This window comes from Staurois parvus, unplaced genomic scaffold (assembly GCF_062004578.1).
Source record: "Staurois parvus isolate SC_StPar_1 unplaced genomic scaffold, SC_StPar_1.0 ptg000550l, whole genome shotgun sequence".
Taxonomy (NCBI): domain Eukaryota; kingdom Metazoa; phylum Chordata; class Amphibia; order Anura; family Ranidae; genus Staurois; species Staurois parvus.
Window position 1 is genome coordinate 153561 of NW_028318346.1, and position 21276 is coordinate 174836.

The 21276-nt window shown below is 42.3% G+C and overlaps 1 protein-coding gene across 1 annotated transcript in view; it reads right to left on the bottom strand.

Moving 5' to 3' along the window:
• Nucleotides 1–8103: 8103 nt before the first annotated feature.
• The window catches only part of NPAT (nuclear protein, coactivator of histone transcription), a 62359-nt gene continuing 49186 nt past the window's right edge, over nucleotides 8104–21276 (bottom strand). The window contains exons 15-18 of the mRNA XM_089691114.1: nucleotides 19238–19331; nucleotides 17100–17160; nucleotides 15946–17005; nucleotides 8104–10186 (exon numbers count right to left, since the gene is read on the bottom strand). Of these exons, the coding sequence (XP_089547240.1) occupies nucleotides 10103–10186; nucleotides 15946–17005; nucleotides 17100–17160; nucleotides 19238–19331 (1299 nt within the window). The 3' untranslated portion in view covers nucleotides 8104–10102. The remainder of the gene's footprint in view (nucleotides 10187–15945; nucleotides 17006–17099; nucleotides 17161–19237; nucleotides 19332–21276) is intronic.

The window sequence follows — 21276 nt, forward strand, 5'->3', positions numbered from 1 at the left end:
GATTTCATCCCAATACCTAATGGTAGTCAGGGTGCCATTGTCTAGCCCAGGGTTTCTCAACCAGCGTTCCGTGGAACCCTAGAGTTCCTCCAGAATTTGCCAGGGGTTCCTTGAGCAATGATCACTTTTTGCCTCTCAGGTACAGTCAGGTCCATAAATATTGGGACATCGACACAATTCCTACATTTTTGGCTCTATACACCACCACAGTGGATTTGATATGAAACAAACAAGATGTGCTTTAACTGCAGACTGTCAGCTTTAATTTGAGGGTATTTACATCCAAATCAGGTGAACGGTGTAGGAATTACAACAGTTTGCATATGTGCCTCCCACTTGTTAAGGGACCAAAAGTAATGGGACAGAATAATAATCATATATCAAACTTTCACTTTTTAATACTTGGTTGCAAATCCTTTGCAGTCAATTACAGCCTGAAGTCTGGAACGCATAGACATCACCAGATGCTGGGTTTCATCCCTGATGATGCTCTGCCAGGCCTCTACTGCAACTGTCTTCAGTTCCTGCTTGTTCTTGGGGCATTTTCCCTTCAGTTTTGTCTTCAGCAAGTGAAATGCATGCTCAATCGGATTCAGGTCAGGTGATTGACTTGGCCATTGCATAACATTCCACTTCTTTCCCTTAAAAAACTCTTTGGTTGCTTTTGCAGTATGCTTTGGGTCATTGTCCATCTGCACTGTGAAGCGGCGTCCAATGAGTTGTGAAGCATTTGGCTGAATATGAGCAGATAATATTGCCCGAAACACTTCAGAATTCATCCTGCTGCTTTTGTCAGCAGTCACATCATCAATAAATACAAGAGAAGCAGTTCCATTGGCAGCCATACATGCCCACGCCATGACACTACCACCACCATGCTTCACTGATGAGGTGGTATGCTTAGGATCACGAGCAGTTCCTTTCCTTCTTCATACTCTTCTCTTCCCATCACTCTGGTACAAGTTGATCTTGGTCTCATCTGTCCATAGGATGTTGTTCCAGAACTGTGAAGGCTTTTTTAGATGTCGTTTGGCAAACTCTAATCTGGCCTTCCTGTTTTTGAGGCTCACCAATGGTTTACATCTTGTGGTGAACCCTCTGTAGTCACTCTGGTGAAGTCTTCTCTTGATTGTTGACTTTGACACACACACACCTACCTCCTGGAGAGTGTTCTTGATCTGGCCAACTGTTGTGAAGGGTGTTTTCTTCACCAGGGAAAGAATTCTTCGGTCATCCACCACAGTTGTTTTCCGTGGTCTTTTGGTGTTGCTGAGCTCACCGATGCGTTCCTTCTTTTTTAGAATGTTCCAAACAATTGTTTTGTCCACGCCTAATGTTTTTGCTATCTCTCTGATGGGTTTCTTTTGTTTTTTCAGCCTAATGATGGCTTGCTTCACTGATAGTGACAGCTCTTTGGATCTCATCTTGAGTGTTGACAGCAACAGATTCCAAATGCAAATAGCACACTTGAAATTAACTCTGGACCTTTTATCTGCTCATTGTAATTGGGATAATGAAGGAATAACACACACCTGGCCATGAAACAGCTGAGAAGCCAATTGTCCCATTACTTTTGGTCCCTTAACAAGTGGGAGGCACATATGCAAACTGTTGTAATTCCTACACCGTTCACCTGATTTGGATGTAAATACCCTCAAATTAAAGTTGACAATCTGCAGTTAAAGCACATCTTGTTTGTTTCATTTCAAATCCATTGTGCTGGTGGATAGAGCCAAAAATGTTAGAATTGTGTCAATGTCCCAAAATTTATGGACCTGACTGTAAGTTCTCACTGACACCATTGATCTTTTTTAGCAATCTGTAAGGGGGTAATTCTTCCCAATGACCACAAGTGTAAGGAGCATTCTTACCTCTGACTATCACACTAAGGTATCTTGAGTTGTAGATAAAGACATTTTTAGCAGGGGTTCCCTGAGACTGGAAAGTTACATCGTGTTCCTCTGTGTCGAAAAGGTTGAGAAAGGCTGCTCTAGCCTGTAGAGATCTGTTTGTCCTTCCATGGATATGCCTCCCCAGACCATCACTGACCCACCATCAAAATGGTCATGCTGAACGATGTTACAGGGAGCATAAGTTCTAAATGGCTTCTCCAGACCCTTTGACGTCTGTAACATGTGCTCAGGGTGAACCTGCTCTCATCTGTGAAAAGCACAGGGCACCAGTGGCAGACCTGCCTATTCTGGTGTTCAATAGCAAATGCCAATCAAACTCTAGGGTGCCAGGCAATGAACTCAGGGCCCACTAGAGGACGTTGGGCCCTCAGGCCACCCTCATGAAGTCTGTTTCTGATTGTTTGGCCAGAGACATTCACACCAGTGGCCTGTTGGAAGTTATTTTGTAAGGCTCTGGCAGTGATCATCCTGTTCCTCCTTGCACAGAGGAGCAGCTGCCGGTCCTCCTGATGAGTTAAGGACCTTCTATAGCCCTATCCAGCTCTGCTAGAGTAACTACCTGTCTCCTGGAATCTTCTCCATGCTCTTGAGACTGTGTTGAGAGACACAGCAAACCTTCTGGCAATGGCACATATTCATGTACTATCCTGGAGGAGTTGGACTGCCTGTGCAACCTCTGTAGAGTCCAGGTATCGCTCTTGCTATCCATAGAGACACTGACCCTAGCCAATTGCAAATCTAATAAAAAATAGTCAGAAAAGATGAGTAGGGAAAAAATGTCAGTGGCCTCCACCTGTAAAACCATTCTCATTGTTGCCCATCTAGTGTACCTGTTGATAATGTCATGAACACCAAAGAAGTTGAAAGGGATTAACAACCCTCTCTGCTACTTAACTGACCAGATCAATATCCCAGGAGTTTAATTGACTTGATGCTATACTCTGATTAGAAAGCATTCATTTAGGTTTTTTTGAGCAGTGTACATTCAACTTGTGGTAAGCTATCTTCTTTACCTTAGAGTAGGTAGCAAATTCAACAAACATTTTAGGCAATGTTATATTTTTGACAATGCTATTTTGCTGACAGATCTGTGAAAGATGCAGCAAGGGTGGCAATGCCTGAAGCCCATTGAACTCCCTGGTTAGACTAATGCTAAAAATTGCACTATTACCATAATCTGCTAATTTAGAAAAAAAAAAATAATCAATGCTGCATGTTTGTTATGATTCATTAGCAACATGTAAATAGGCATAATCTGAATCTGCATAAATAACAGATCAGCAATTTAAACAATGTCTAGGTTTTATCCATACCCATACATTTCATTTGCTCCTCTTGGTGGGGGGGGGGGGTGTTGTCAGCATTGGTCACACACACAAAATATGATTTACTGCCTGCACATACATGAACTGGTATTTAGATGGAGCTCCCAACCACATTACCAAGTATGCAGCACTCATCTTCTTATGTGTAGAAGATGGCAACAGTATTGCTGATTGGGCAGAATAGTGAGGGCTACCAAACTAAGGAGAAAACCATATACAGCCATGTTTACTGAGGAAACAACTGAGACACATTCTCTGCATTCCTGAACTATGAGCACAGCAACTTTCACAAATACTGCAATATCGATATTTGTTGCCAGCCTTGAGTGTGAAATCCTATCTCACACAGCTAATGTACAATAATGCAGCTTTCAGCTCACCATATTTTTTATTTCTTCACATTTTAGGGACACAGGAATTCAGAGACCGTCAGGTTATACTGCAGCCTACAGGACAATATGGATACTGACAAAAGTGGGAGCCAACCCAGTCTAATGCCTCCTTCTCCCAACATGCCTCAATTTTGTGGAAAGTAGTACCATGATCATAGACACAGGAGTTGATGGAGACTGCAAAAAATCTGGTGCAGCTGTGCATAGTAGCCAATCAGCATCTAGCTGCAGCTTGTTAAAAAACAAAAACTGGAAACTGAGTGGTTTCTATGCAGAGCTATACCAGATTTTGCGTAAAAAAAAAAAAAACCCCACAAACAGGCCCACAAAAATAACAGAAGTGGGAACTGCTTGCCACTTAAAGTGTAAATATTTATTTACACGCAAAACAATGCTCCTATTCTTGGGGCCCCCACCAGCACTCCTGGCCAACCACACACCCTAACCTAACCCACCTCCCCTCCAAGTGCCTGCTCCTGAGGTGCACTCCTGGCTCAGCCCCCACCACTCCCTGTTTACTGTCTCTGAGCCTATGGAGGGAGAGAGCCGCTGCTCTTGGCCATAGCTTTAGGTTGAGATCATACAAAAGTTATTTTTTTTTTCTTTTTTACCTTGATGCAAAGAATAAAGATTAAAAAAAAAAAAAAAACACTTCAGCCTTTAGAACCACTTAAAAAAAGCCACCTGCAGAACCCAACACTTGAAGCTGGCATTAGAAGGTGTACCATCTACCTGGTAAAACATATGTGTGCAAAAAAACAGATGGCAACCTTGCAAGTCTGGGAAACCGTAGCCTGCTGCCAAAAAGTCCAAGAAGTGCTCACACATTTAGTGGAGTGATAGAAAATGGTGGAACCTAACTCTTCATATTAAAGGTTCAAATGGTTGTTTGTCTGAGCCACCATTAAATTGTAGAATATGCAGCAGGATGCCCATAACAGGAATGATAAAGAGTGAGTCTGTTTTTCTACGAGAAGCAGTAGCTGTGAAGTAAACCCATACAGCACAGGCTACAACCAGGTAAATGGTGGGAAATCTACTTCTATAGAACTGGGGCTAGAAAGCTGGACAGATCATCAATGTTCTGGTTGAGGTACAAGGCCAAACCTACCTAAAGCAGGAATGAAATTTTTGACTTCAACACAACCTAAGGATAAGGCTGCCAACTCAGAAATCTATTGCACAGGTGAAGACAACAAACCTTGGAGGTTGGAAAGGGGGACATCCCTGATTGCTTGAAAGAGAAGAGTGCACGGGGAAGCGACATGAGACACGCTGTATAACAAACTTGAGGAAAAAAGAGAAAAAAAATCGAGAAGTTGCAAATAAAATCAGAGACCTGATCTTTGGTGGTGCTAAGGGCCAACTGCCCATGCTTGTCTGCAAAACAATCAGCACTTATCCCACTGAAAAATTACTGTCACAAATGTCTCTTGCCTTATAGCAAGCAAAGTAAGCATTTTATGTGCAATGGTAAACCTTTGGGGAAGTGGACTTCCAAGCTTTTAACATTGTGGGATTCATAATTCAGAGAGTTTATTTTCCCCCATAAAGTGAGACATTAAAGCTGCTAAAGCCAGTGATTGTGAAGCAGGATGGTAACTTGCCCCTGCTGTGACAGATATTCTGAAACACCCCTGGGTGAAAGGTCCATTACTCTGGGTCCAGGCACTGCCAGCTGAGGGAATTATGCCTGCCAATTGTCCACGCCTGGGATAAAAATGGTGGAAAAGGGTAGAACAAAGTTCTCCCCAAGAAAGGATCTGCTTTACCCCTCTTGTTACTTTAGGTTCCTCCTTGATGGTTGATGCATATATCACTGCCATAGCATTGTCCCACTGAATCCAGATCAGTAGATCCTTAAGTCAGGATGCCCAGTGTTGCAGTGACAACCAAATCACACAAAGCTCCAGGATGCTGATTGAGGGGCAGTATTCTAACATTCAAGTTCCCTACACTGACAAGGTGTCCAGAACTCCTCAGCAAAACAGGATGATATCATAAGGAAGGATGTTCCGAAAGCTAAAGCAGGAATCTTGAGCCACTAAGCTAGGAACAACCTGGTAGTGACAGCCCAAGGACTAGACTGACTTGTCTCATAACAGGATGTTGCATTGTAGGGATCTGTTGTAGTGGAACTGAGCAAATGGGACTGCTGCAAAGGAGACTATCACAAACCCCAGAAGTCTCATGAAGAAAATAAACAGTTGGGTGACTCTTAGACTGAAGAGTCTGAGATTAGGTCATTTGAAGTTGGAACCTACTCATCGCATGGCTTCAATTTCTGAAGGTCCGCTAGGCCTAGATTTTCAGGGCTACATCTTCTACCAGAACCTGTGTGGACTATTCCCTCAGAGGAGCGCCCTGGGAGAGCAGCATGGCTAACAGAAGATCCAGCACCTTGCAAAATACTCAAGGTGCAGAAGACCGACCAAATGGCATGGGCCTACAACCAAGCTCAGGAAAAGCTGAACGAATACAGGGATAAACAGATACATATGCTTTATGTGTACAAAGGCCAAAAGTCTCCCTGATGAAGGGAGGCTATGACAGACCTGGTGCATTTCATACAGAATCTCTAAATACATTTAGGGCCTTTATATCCAAAACAGGATGAATGCCCTCTTTGAACATGGTTCTACTCCAATTTGTTCTCAGTTCCAATAACAAAAAGACTCATCCAGCAGCAGACAGGATACCCCCAGCAACCCATCTACTTTTTAGTTCAAAGCTATAGACATGAGCTCCAAATGCTATATAATTAAAGGATCAACATAGTGAGCAGGTCTCTTTCTTATGGCCTTAGCCCAATCAGCTAGGAGTGAGAGACTAATGTTATGATCAGGACAAGCTGCAATTCAGGTCCTCTCAGAGAACAGAGTTCTGGAAAGAAACTCTGGCTATTTGTTAACAGAGTCCTTAGACATAGCTCCATCCTCCATAGGTACAATCAACTCTTATTATAATAGGATACTGCCAGATTCTGAGGGGGCAGTCCACTTTTTAACAATCCTCCTCATATAGGTACACAGCTGCTAGATATTTTGGACGAAGAAACAACTTATCAAAGCCTTTCCAGTATTCACAAAGGAAGACCGGGGACAGAGGATGAACCTGAATGGTCTTAGTAGTCTTGGAAGAATTTAAAGAGCCGAAGATTAAGGACAGCATTGGTAAAAGCTGCAGGCATATCCTCAAGTTTAGGGAGTTACACTGTCTCAATGAAGACAGAAGTGACACAGCACTGAGCAAACTGTTGGCGCTATATAAATACTGTATAATAATAATCTCTAAGTTTTGGGGTAGTGAAAGACAGTGATTCCTCCAGCGTTGGGAGTGGGAGTTGAAAGTCAGTGTCAGAGAGAGTCTTGGCAGATCTGGGCTCAGAGGCTGTGAGATCTGTTAAGAATCCAGCAATCACATGTGCTATTTGGACTACAAACTCCTGCATGACTGGGATACAGCCAAGGAGTTAGGGAAGACTCAAAGGATGGCAAAGACTCCAGCAGAGGGCAATACTAAATATCATTATTGACAGGCACCTCGGGGAGAGCACTTAAACCCCTAGTGGACCATTGAACTCTCCATGTGTCTACAACCGGAAATGTTGCACCACAAAGCAGGGTGTAACTTCAGCTCAGCTGGGAGCATGAGAAGGGGAAGAAAGTGAAGGCCCGAAGTGGCCAGTGATCACTGTAGGAGAGCAGCAGAGAGAAATGAAGAGTTCCACGTGTCACTTGCAATCAGGAGCTGCGGTGGGAAGGTGCTTCCTTGATACAGAATGGCAGGAAATAGCGCAGTACAACAAATGGAAGAAGGGATTTAAATGGTACCCAGTGGTCCTAGTAATGAGTTCAATCCCAGTGCTCTGCCTTCTTGGGCTTCTCACAGAGTCTTCAGAGACTAGGGCTCTGGACCTGAAGAGTGCTCCACAGCTAACGTAAAGAGCACACTCTGGTCTGGAAAGCACAACAATACAAAGCTCAGTGCCCTAATGTCACATTTTAGGCTAGAACAACATTGAGTCCAGTGGGGTCTGGGTACGGAACTCCAAAATTAAGCTGAGGGACGGCCAATCCAGAGAGCTGCCTATAAAAACCAGCTTAGCAGTGATGTAGCAGGAATCAAGATTAAAAAAAAAAAAAAAAACTCTTAACATAATAATTAGCAAAAATTGTTGCAGAACAGAGAAAAGTCATCTATTCGCCTAGGACACTAGCAAAAACTGAAGCATGCTGGGAGTAGAAGGGGTCATACTAAAACTGCCCATAAGTTTCTTTTTTGCTAGTTTCCAAAGCCTCCTGTGGTCAGCAGTATAACCATCTCCAATTTCCTATGTCCCTTACAGAAAGATAAAGAAATTTTACTTACAGAAGAACAGCACAATGATACTTGAAGCATTATTAACAAAAGACAGAGCAAGCCAATACAGTTTACACAGATAAGTATTTTCTGAAAAAAAAACCTCACAGATAAAAACTAAAGATTTTTCTTTTAATACAAAGTCATTAACAAAACAGAACTGCTAGGCCATTTAAAAGACAGCCAGGAATTTGTTACATAAATACTTATTAACGTGGGTTCCTGAACAGGGGAGGATTAATTAAATGTGTATTAATCAGTGCATAACTTGCAACTCAGAGGGTCATATATCTTCTAGAATGCAGCTATCTCCTACAGTTTATAGGGAGAATGAAGAGAAGGTTACATGTTCGTATTAAGCAACACATGAGAAACATAAGCAGGACTGAAAGGTCACTCTGTATCGGCCCATTTTGCTGAAATACATGCCTGCAATCCAAAACTTCCAATGTTTACGAGTATCAAAAAAAATAAGAATGGAGAGATGGTGACACTGTATAATCTGCCTCTCTCAAATAAGGGTCAGTGGATACACAAAATAAAAACACATCGCTCTAGAGGTCTTAATAGAGAATGTGATCTCAACTCCTGCCTGTGAAGAGGTGGGGTTTATGAATATAAAAGGAGGCGAGGCCTTAACTGACCAGCTAAGAAAAAAAGAGTGCTGGTTGGGCTTAAAATGTGCCTAATTTGGTATTTTAGACTAGTTTTATTGTTTTAACTCATTTGAAATCAAGTGTGGTTGCCTGCGATGGGGTGTGCAAGCGAAACTAAGGGAAAAGGGCACCTAGTTCGTGAGGATTGCTGATTTTTTATGAATTATACCAACTATCTAGCAATTACCTTGCAGATATATTTTTTAATAAAATTTTATAGGCCAAACTACTACAAGGAAAAGGTTGCTTTTAGCCCTGGCTCACACTGAATACGACTTTGAAATCAAAGTCACATGTCCGTTTGACTTCAAGTGCAACAGATGTCTATGCAAGTTGCACCTGAAATCGCAAAAAATAGTGTAGGAACCTTTTTACCTTTTTTGACCAATTCCATTGCCAACAATAGGGTGTGACTTGTGACTACAAATCGCATGACAAAATCACACCAGTGTAAATGGGGGGCTTACAGTTATTCATATTCCTTTGAGCAGATGGATAACGAATCGTCAGCCTAGACATAGCATAGTTCAGTCCTTGAAGCAACAGATGCAGCTGGATAAATGTGATGAGGAAGTGTCTGGGAGAGATCTGTGTAGAGTTCGGGACATTGGAGTGTTTCTGAACCAGTAATTTGTCGTTTTCGCAACTAACTGTGGTTGTTACATTTAAAGATGTTTTGAAGTTACATGGGAGAAGAGAATGTGGATGATTTGTGTAAACATTGTGGAAAGTGGGGTAGAGGGTGAGCACTATTATAAGGATTGCTATAGTTGCATAATTTCAACTAAGAGCGCCACAAAGCGCTTTGTCATATCCTCTTTTCTATGTTATATTTAACGTTTTTTGCTTTGTTTTGGTTAGAGCAGAGAAAGGTTAGACCCTCCGCCAAGTTTTTTTTTTTTTTTTTTTTAAATCACCATCTGTGTCCTAGCTGGGGAGATTCACTTTCTGTATTTGTTCTGGTGACTTTTATGACCAAGACAGAAAATGGAAATTCAAAACTTAGAGTTGTCATGAAAGCAAGAGCTGCTGAAAAGTCTTCCAATGGGGACAAATGCTTTGGTGACAGTGAAGAGGGAAATGCCTCCTATTTCTGGGAGAATCTCTCCTTACTTTCTTGCTGCATCTCCAGGCAAGGAAATTAAAGTAAATTCCCCAGCACAACAGAAAAAAAATGATCGACAGGCTTTAATCCCATCCTATCCAAAACTGAAAAAAACCTGGCAATATACACACTTTAAGTACTTCTGTGTTTTTCATCTGCTTGTCACAGGTATACAATATATACAGCTTAAACAAACATGGCAGTAACAAAGCAAGTGCCTTCATTTTACATATTACAAAACATGTGACCCTATATAAGTCACGGGTTTATTTACATACATATCTATACATCATATTTAGCATGACTGATGCTGTAAGGTACTATGTGCAGGTTGACTTCAGAGTCCAATTTACTCGTCGTAATGAAGAGACATTAGGAATTTTTCCACATCCATTCCGGCAGGGAAATTGTCAGTGCTTTTCTTCCGCTGCTTCTGTGGAAACAAGGAGAAGACAGTATTATTAACCTTTCTTCCAGTGGTGGCATGTGCCACTCTCTCTATAGGGGTTGAAACACAGTCACTGTCAAAATTATTGGCACCCTCAATTTAATATTTGGTAGCACAGCCCTTGGAAAAATAACTGAAATCAATCGCTTTCTGTGACCATCAAGGAGTTTCTTACACCTCTCTACTGGAATTTTGGACCACTCTTCTTTCACCAACTGCTCCAGGTCTCTCAGATTGGAAGGATTCCTTTTCCCAACTGCTGTTTTGAGATCAGTCCACAGGTGCTCTATGGGATTGAGATCTGGACTCATTGCTGGCCATTTCAGTACTCTCCAGTGCTCTGGCTTAAACCACTTCTGGGTGCTTTTTGACGTGTGCCTTGGGTCAGTGTCCTGCTGTAAGACCAATGACCTCTGACGGAAACCCAACTTTCTGACACTGGGCCCTACATTGCACCCAAGAATTCTTTGGTAGTCTTCAGATTTCATAATGCAATGCACATTGTCAAGACACCCAGTGCTTGAAGCAGAAATCATCAGTGAACCTCCACCATGTTTGACTGTGGCGACTGTATTCTTTTCTATAGAAGCCTCATTTATTTTTCTGAAAACAGTAGAATGATGGGCTTTACCAAAAAGCTGTAATTTTGTTTCGTCTGTCCACAGCATCTTCTCCCAAAAGGATTTTGGCTTCCTTGGGTAGGTTTAGGCATGCTCCAATCTGGCTTTTTAATGCTTCTGTGTCAACAGTGGGGTCCTCATGGGTCTCCTCACCATAGCGTCCCTTTTTGTTCAGATGGCGGCATATAGTGCAAGCCAACATAGTTGTACCCTGTGCCTGAAGGTCAGCTTGAATTTTTCAGGAAGTTGATCGAGGTTCTTTAGCCACCATTTGAACAATCATTGTTGCAATCTTTAATAAATTTTTCGCTTTTGTCCACGTCTGGGGAGATTAGCTACAGGGCCATGGGCTGTAATCTTTTTGACAATGTTACACACAGTGGACACAGGAACATTAGGATCTCTGGAGATGCACCAGTAACCTTAAGATTGTCCATGCTTTTCCACAATTTTTGTTCTCAAATTCTCAGAGAATTCTTTGCTGCTCTTTTTTTCCCCAAGCTCCATGTGGCACACACAGAGACATAACAGAAAGGTTGAGTAAATGTTTTACCATTTCAACTAGTTGCCAGTGTGATTTCTATATTGTCACCACCTGTTAATTGATACAGGTGAGTATAACAAATTACAGGAGCATCCCAAACCTTGAATGCAATTATTTCTTACAATTTTGAGAAGGTGTCATTAATTGTGTCCAGTCCTTTTGTGGAGTTTTGCTTGGAATGTGTCAAATTTGGCTTCCTGTTTCATGACTTTTTTACGTCATACCAATACAAAAAAAAAAAATAAGAAATAAACATGGGAATGCCTAAACATTTGTAGTTGCAACATTTTTGTGGGCGAAGTGGTGCATTATCTTACAGAAATGCAGGGGTGCCAATATTTTTGACCATGACTGTATATATAAATAGGAGTAATAGTAACATATGCAATAGTAACATATACAATATAAAATTAATCTGACCAATCACCATAGACAACATCTCAGTTTAGAATGAACCAAGCACATTTTACCATAACTAAATATTTACTGAGATATTTGTTATAATGACATCTCTACCTCTCCGACATGTAGGGTGCCCAGTGTTGATGCAGCAGGCATAAAAGGGCCTGTGGAGTTACTAAGAGATAATTGGCCATGGTGATTCAGCTTCAGACTGAAAGGGGTATACGAGTAGTGTCTCAGACAGACACACAGGGGAATCAAGTGTCATTAGAACTCGATATATGTGGGAGGGTGTGGTGTCACAGACCAATATACCTTGGAGGGGGTGGTGTTGCAAACCACTTAGTAGGGATGAGAGTGGTGTCACAGATGATACACAGGGGAGAAGAGTGGTGTCACAGAGCACATTGGCAGGGGAACGTTATAGAATTTTTTTCTACACAAAAGCAAATAAACAGGATTTTGGACTTATAAAACATTTTTTGGAGTAAATCACACAGGACACATCAGAGTTCATTCTAAATCACAGGACACATCAGAGTTCATTCTAAATCACAGGACATATCAGAGTTCATTCTTAAACTATATGGAGATTGAAATAATGGTGAAGAGGAACCTCTGAGAAGGCCCTGTTACAGGGCCCCCTGCAGAACTTTCTGAGGTCTGCTTTGCCGACATCTGAACATCCACCTGTTAAGCTTACCAAACGTGTGAACAGAGGACCAGGTGGCCGCCTTACAGACCTGGAAAACAAAGGCCTGATGTTGAAAAGCCTACAAAGCTCCAACACTTCTGGTAGTGTGGACTTTCTCAGGAAAGGGAGGAATCTTATCTTTCAGGTCACATGATTTGCCTACTCCACCTAGCAATTGTGACTCTAAAGGCAGCCTGATCGGGTACCTTTAGGTAACACAAGCAAAGCATCAGATTGAGGAACCAAGGCCTGCGAGGTAAATTTGCACAGCCCTAACCACACCCATGCAGTGAACAGCCATCGCTTTAGGATCTTTTGGAGCGAGACAAAGGGAAGGCAACACTGTGTCCTGATTCAAATGAAATGCTGAAACCAACTTAGGCAGAAGAAATAACATGATCTCAACACAAACTTTTCCTTGTGAAGCAGAAGAAAAGGTTCCTTATAGGACAAAGACACCCTTCTAATTGAAATCATAGCCAGGATAAAGGTAATCTTGTGTGGTAGAGGAGGGAGAAAAATACTGTATCTTGAATGGGTTCAAACAGTGGCCTCTGAATTTTGTTCAACATTTTTTGTTGTAAGAACATTCATTCATTTTTCAAATCAGTTTTTAAACACAGTGATTCCAATGGCTCCTGGTGCTGTCTCAGCCAATGAGGATGGAGGGTCCCCAGGGAGCCAAGGCTCCTGTGCACATCGCAATGGAGCTCAGGTAAGTATTATGGGGGTCTAAGAGGGCTGCTGCACACAGAAGGTATTTTATATTCATGCACTGAATGCAAGAAGGTAAAAAAAACCTTGAGTGTTTACAACCACTTTAACCTCAGCTAGATTAAGAAATGGTTGTCTCCAGGCTTTATCCAGTGTCTGGCAAGCTGCCAGGAAAACAAAGCTTACGATCTTCCTCCGATTTCTAGACAGAGCTACAGCAGCATTGCGCAGCAAAGCCTCCCACAGATCACAGGCCAAGTGTACATTTAGTACAGTTCTAATGATTGTGTATACCTGGGACCAAAAGTGAATCACCTTGGGGCAGGTCCATCAAATGTGCAGCAGAGTGCCACAGTCTCTACAGCCCCGAAAACACATTGGAGATGTGCTGGGAGTGAACTGTGAGATGCGATCAGGGGTCAAGAACCACGGAGAAAACAGTTTAAATGCACTCTCCTGGGCAAGGATGTTCTGAGAGCACTTAGAAGATGCATACCAAACACTACTCCAGGTAGCCTGAGCAAGGAACTTGCCCAGGTCTCTTTCCCATTTCACCACATACAATAGCCACCGCTCGAGGCATTTGCAAAGGACTAGGATCTTTGATCTCTTTCATGTTGTTCAAGTAAATCTCCACCTCTCAAAGGCAGCCTACCCCTGCACTAAATGGTTTCAACAACTAAAATGTTTAACTAAATACAAATACACCGGAAACAAAATCACACCCAATCTTGAACTAGTCCTCAAATTGAACCAACAGGCTCACAAAATGTAACCTTTACCTGACCTCTATAACATGGGCCTGGGCCTTGAACATACCACAACCGTTTTTCCTACTCATGCAAGTCTACAGGAATGCAAACGCAGCAAAAAACATGTCCGTGCAGCTTATTACAATGTGAAATGTGGGTCAGAAGGAGGTCAACTGAAGTCAAATGGCACAAATTGTGATTGAACTCAGAAATGTCTCAAAGGGATATCAATGTAGGTTGAATGCACCTTGCTGCCCATCCAAACTAGACCTAAGGCTGGCTTTACACTTCTACACTGTGATAGCGCCTGCACATTGGGTCTTGTGCTAAGGCAGCTCATTCATAGGAACAGACTGTCTAATGAACCAAAAAAAGTGCAAACGCTTATAAAGGTGCACTCTGTAAAGCAGAACACTACAACACAGGTAGAGCGTTACCATTTGTTGTGGAGTGCTGAAATGCCATGTGCATTGGCAAGTTATCTTAGCCTGCTCTTCAGAATGAATAGCACCGCATTACATCAATGTGCACTACCACAGTACAATGATGTTAACGGGTCCTAATACTTGGAGCAAAATGCGAGGGGAAATCCCTTTGTGGCAAGCACAGATGGAGCAGGTGGCTTGCAATGCGATCCCCAGGCACCGGGGATCGATTTGCGTTCCACTTGCGCTCCAAGCCTCGTTATGAAGCTGACTTTCGGTTTCCGACTTTATTTTTCACTGCCTTGGGGGACACGAGGAGAGGCCCGCTCTCCACCGCCTTGGGGGACACGAGGAGAGGCCCGCTCTCCACCGCCTTGGGGGACACGAGGAGAGGCCCGCTCTCCACCGCCTTGGGGGACACGAGGAGAGGCCCGCTCTCCACCGCCTTGGGGGACACGAGGAGAGGCCCGCTCTCCACCGCCTTGGGGGACACGAGGAGAGGCCCGCTCTCCACCGCCTTGGGGGACACGAGGAGAGGCCCGCTCTACACCGCCTTGGGGGACACGAGGAGAGGCCCGCTCTACACCGCCTTGGGGGACACGAGGAGAGGCCCGCTCTACACCGCCTTGGGGGAAACGAGGAGAGGCCCGCTCTACACCGCCTTGGGGGAAACGAGGAGAGGCCCGCTCTACACCGCCTTGGGGGAAACGAGGAGAGGCCCGCTCTACACCGCCTTGGGGGACACGAGGAGAGGCCCGCTCTACACCGCCTTGGGGGACACGAGGAGAGGCCCGCTCTACACCGCCTTGGGGGACACGAGGAGAGGCCCGCTCTACACCGTCTTGGGGGACACGAGGAGAGGCCCGCTCTACACCATCTTGGGGGACACGAGGAGAGGCCCGCTCTACACCGTCTTGGGGGACACGAGGAGAGGCCCGCTCTACACCGCCATGGGGGACACGTGAAGGAGAGACCTGCCAACGGTGTACATCCCTATACCCACCAGCTTAATGTAAATGACATTTTTTGTGCTGCGCTCAAAATAAAGCACTTTTTCTTATGCTATACTTCTGCAAACTAAACTTGCATCTTTTAAAATAGACTTTAGTTACTAAAGTCTCTTTTTAAAGATGCAGGAGATAAACAAAAACAAATACAAAATATTTACTACAGGTTTAAAGCTGTAAAACTTGATATTCTGATTGCACCCTATTGCTAATAAGCCATTGCTGTTATGTTTAAATTGACATAATAAAGCTATGTTATAATTGCAGTTTTTTATATTTTGGACTCTTTATTCTAAAGAAAAATGTAATTTCATAAGCTTTAAGGGGGCATAGTTGGGGGCAGGGCTGGGGCGGGGTTGGAGGACAGGGGTGGGGTTGGAGGCGGACCTGGGCAAGGTTGGGTGGGGCAGCTGTTGGAGAGTAAGGTTTGTGCCTGGCTAGTAGATCTAGACATGAAATTGTAAGCCCTGACTTAGAGCATTTCACAAACAGTGGACACAAAGCCCATAATGTAAAACACTTCGCAAAGACAACAACATAAGATGTAATGACTCTACAATAATAGCCAATTAGAGTATTGACTCACTTTCAATTTTTTCTTTTTCTGCAAGCTTGAGGGGCTTAGAATCTCCTTTCTATGTGACCGCCGTTCATATTCATCAGAATCTTCAAGCCTCCTCTTCTTTGCGGTACTCTTGGATGGTTTTGAATGATGGGTGTTGTCCTTCAGTGGTGTGCTACTGGCAACCTTTGCAATAGAGGCCCTAGACAATATCATTAGCGTATGAGCTGCCATATTGACACTGTTCTCGCTACCAGCTTCACTGGCAGGACTGCATGTAGGCATGTCTGGCGTTGCAGGAGGCATCATGGGTTTGGGTGTCCCTCCATCCTCATTGTAACGCCGGCAGGCTGAAGTCCGTGTGTGGTCATAATTGTTGTCTGTGAACTTGTCCTCTAAGCCTATTCCTGGCGTTCGTGGTACATCTCCAGTAGACCAAGTCTTTGTATTTGGACTATGAAATTGCATATCCTGCAAGAGCTGACTAGCTTGTTTTGCTAGAGGGCTGGTAGAACAGACCCTTTCTGAGGATATTTTCTGTGGTGTCCTCCTCAGAATATTAGGTAGTGAAGTCTGCTTTCTTACAGGTTCCTGAGGTGGCTTTAGATTTTTCTCTGTACGTAAATTGTCTTGATTTGTAGTTTTTTTGTCTGTTTGATCTACTGGATTAATTTGTGTTCCTACCTGCAACACATTCTCCTTGTTGATAACATAGAGACCACCTAAACTTGTTGGCCTTTTTTCCCCAGGTTGATCTTTTGCTTTTGCAACCATCATATCCACACTGGAATTCTTCCCCATTGAAGGAGCTGATCTTTCGTTTTTTTTTGTTTCTTTGGACAAGCTGATTTTAGAAGATACAGTTTCTGCAGAAGACAAATCACTTTGTATAGTGTCATTCTTGTCATTTTGGCTTTTTTCATTAGACGAGGATGAAGAATTATAGGTAAGAGATGTCCCATCAAAACAGAGCACTCTCCTATGGGCTTCCACTGACTTTGACACAGTATTCAACGTCTCCGGTAAGAACCTTTCTTCAGCTTTCTGCTGAGTCTCAGAAGTGGAATTCTTTTCTCCATTTTCTCTGTACAAAAATGAAAAGGAAAACTAATTTTAAAGGAAGTCTGCTATCTGTCAAGATTATAGGGGAATCTACAAAGAATTACCCAATCACTGACCTCTGCACTAAGCTGGAGGGTCGGCTCATGGAATCAGTTGCAGGGTTGGACAATGGTTTACCTAAAATGGGGGAAAATGTTACAACAGTCATTACATGATTAAATGAATTCTTTTAAACAGATCTTTTAAAAACGCTCAAGAATTCCCACTGTACGAGAGTGGTTTCTTAGGGTCATCAGGATTGCGGAGATGGAGGAGCTGATTTCAGTGGCAAAAGAACACCCCGAGAGATTCAGGAAGACTTGGGCATGTTGGAAACACTTTCAAACCACCAGTATTTATCGTTTTTCTATGAATGAATGAGACGAGATTCAAGAACACAAAAACCTTTAGAGCTCTCACCTCTAGAATTGCTCCATAGACTGAGTCTACCCGGACTATATCTTACATAAAGATATAATCTACGTCACCATAAATAATGCTCCATGATATGATTAGTTAACAGCCACTATTTATTATTTGACCCCCTCCATCCCCCCCCTTTTTTTTTTTTTTTTTTTTTTTTATCCCCTTCCTTCTATGATGCTACTCTTCACACTTCCTTTCACCTGATGTGCCTTTCTCTCTTCTTTTCCTTTCCTTCTTTCCTTTACACCTTTTTCCTCTACAAATAACTATATCTTTTATGAGGGACAGGGTGCACTTTCACATATAGGTATGATTGTCTTTCACAATAAGAACCCTACATTGCCCGGCTACGGACACAGAAGAACTGCACGCCTTCAAATGATATATTGTACTGCGCTTCATGGTCCCATTATTTTAATAATCCCTACGCATTAGAGCAGCATCCACTATAATTCTCTAGACTACCTATTATAATCAGTACTCTTTTTTTTTGGTTTAGTTTACTCAACTGCTATAATGTGATCTTTTGTAACAGGGTAATTCACACTTCAAATAAACAACTTATGACCCGTCTGCGCTACGGGAGATTAAGACAGATGTTTATGCGCGGACTGTGCTCCGTATCCGTATATGACTTGTTATGCCTTTCTTATTTCAAAATAAAATAAAACTTTTTTTGGAAAAAAAAAAACGCTCAAGAAATAGCAAGAGGTTAACACAGAGGTTGGATACTTTTTTTTCTTAGCAGTGTATGTTATTCTGTTTATGCACTATAAACCCAGTCAATAAAATCTCAGACTTTACGTTTAGGGTTATGTAATTTCATAAGTTTTCAGTCACTTAAATCAAAATTGTGTTTTTTCCAAGCAGAACAATGCAATAGGTTCACATTAATGCTGCCCTTCCCAATAACATGTTTACCTTTCTTTCACTACCCAGCCAATCTGATCAGCTCCAGGGAGAAAAGAAAAATCGGATTTTTGTATGTACCATAAAATCAGTTTACTAGAGTTTATTAAACAATAAGTATTTGCATGTTATACATAGTTACAATGGACCAATGTAACAAAGTAAATGACATACCTAGCAAATGCTGCTGAACATCACTGAAGTAGACACCACTACTTCAGTGATCTCCACTTGCATCCAGGTCATGTGTTAAATGGCTAGGACAATGCCTTGTGAATACAGGAGGTGGACCATTCAGTACAGGCGTCATTCAGAGAATTCTTTGCATTTTCTGAATAAAGCAAAGATTCTCTAATTGGAGGGGTTGAGAACAAGACATCACTGCCTTGATTCTCCACCTCATCCAGAGATAGCTTAGCATTCATTCAGAAAATGACAAAAGAAAAAATGAAAACGGTATTTTTGAATAGAAGCAATTGCTGTGAGATACACACACAGCACAAACTACAATTCAGATAGCAAATATAAATCTCCTGCTGATGTCCTGGAGCTGGACACAGATGACAGAAGTGAAAGGTCGAAATTTATTTTTGAAGAAAAAAAAGACTGGAAGTGTGTTACTAGTAGGCTCACAAGATGAAAATAAAGGGAAAAAGCTTAACCCCCCCCCCCCAAAAAAAATAAAATAAAAAGAAGAAAAAAAAAAAAAAACAGCCACTAAATCTAAGGACTAGTAAACTGCAAAATAAAACACACACACTTAATGGGGTTAGATATGCTTTGATAATAACATAAAATACACCTTGAATCAATATGTGTGTGTCATTTTAAGGCTTAATTTGTACAAATAAATATCCTAGCAAGCTGATCTTGTTTGTACCTGTGTTTGCTGCGGGTTTTGGTAGAGATTTCTGAGACTTCGGAGGTAGAGGAAGTTTAGGAACCACAGGTTTAGAGACAGGAACATGCAAAATCTAGAAGGCCAAGAAACACAAATTTTTGCCAGGTGCTGTGAACAATATTTAGACATAAAAACAAAAAAAACCCCCCAAAAATTAAAAAAACACTCTAAGTTGCTAATTCTTTCGGGGTTTGATCATTTAATAAACTATTCTATAAAGAGAAACATCAGTCTTGCTAATTCTCTCGAACGCTGACATTTTGAATAGCTAGCATGCATTCAATTTACCAAAGGTCTCATGGTTTTTGGGACCAGTTAACCACATTTTTCTAATAATAATCCAGTGTTTGATAAAATAAAGCAAACAATTAAATGGCAGCCAGTCAATATCATGCTGTCTAAAGGCAGATAACACAAGATGTATGATATTATCTTTATTAAACACAACAGCCTACAAATCCTGGTACACATATACCCAACGTCAGCTGGTTCAGCACGTGTAACGCTGTTTGTCTAATGACCAGCTTCTGTTGAACAGACTTGCTTCAAGCATATCTCTGGCATGGGAAGTATGCCACCCTGTCAGAATACAATAGCACAGCAGAAGAGATTCCTGCATCACACATCGTTGTATTAATGCAGAGATCGGTCAGGCTTTTTTTAAAAAAAATTTTAAAAAAAATTAACATGTATAAATCAGTTTAAGTGTGCCTCTGCAATTTCACTTAAAGTGGTTGTAAACCCTTACATATACCCAGTGAACAAATCATCCTACATAACTTGTATCTGTCTATCTGCAGTCTTCTCTTCTCTACAGCTGTTCAAATTGGTGAATTTATAAAACTTGTCTGAGAGTTCAGAAAAAAAGGGGGTGGAGAGCTGAATTTAGATTTTCCACAGCTCAGTGAGCAGAGCTCTGAGAACTTATTGGAAGGAAGAGACACACCCCTTTTACACAGCTCACAGGAACAAAGCTGAGGCTGTCAATCTGCTGGAGGTCCCTCCCCTGTCACCATGTTTCTCTTGGTGTCAGAAAAACTTGTCAGAAGTGATTCATGCTGATAGAAGAGGAACGGAGCAAACAAAAAAAAAAACAATATGACACTTTGGACAGCATAGAGGGATATACGTTCAGGTCTGAGGTTTACAACCAATTTAACTTTGTTACTAGAGCTCAACTAAGCCAAACTGTCCAATGAGAGTGTTTCAGTGGCCTGTAAAGGCACTGCCATTGGACAGTGGAATAAAAATCTTGATCTTAAGCTGGCCATAGTCTGTTTTATTTATTTTCCTTGAACAACCTGGGTGAAGGAATTCCCTGTTGATATTGTATTCTAACACCACCTGCCACTGTCAGAATAAACTGATCTGCAGCTGACAAAAGGACAAAAGTTTTTGCACACACGGATTGGAATTCAGCCAATTCTTGCTGAACTTGACACGTGTCAATCAATGTATGGCCAGCTTTAGCTATGAAGTCAGACAAATCAGGCCCCAGTAACAAAGTGAAACGCAATTAGAGATGGACAGATGACAGTGATTTCTAGCCAACAGTGCCTGCTGTCAGGCAGAATTCTTACTTTTATATATTTAAAGCCACTAGCACTTAATAACGGCAACCAAATCCATTATACCAATTGTTTTATCTCCTTTAGGTGGTTAAAGCAGAGTTCCACCTGAAAAAAAAAAAAACTGTAGCTGTTGACTTTTAAAATACAGACACTTACCTGTCCCTCGGTCCAGCGGTGTCCTCACCACTGCTGGTTTAACCGGCCGTCTTCTCTCCCTAGCGCCAGCACCTTCAGTGTGGGCACCCGGCTGTGACAGATTGCAGCTTCACAACCGGGTGCACTTTGTGAATGGCCAAATAGTCTTCTGGGACCTGTCACATGTCCCAGAAGACTACGGGCAGGGGGGGGGAGCAGGTACCTGTCATATTCGGGTACTCACTCCCCAAGGGTGCCAATCCTGAATGGGGGACAAAGACTTAAAGCGGAACTTCCCCTTTTGGGTGGAGC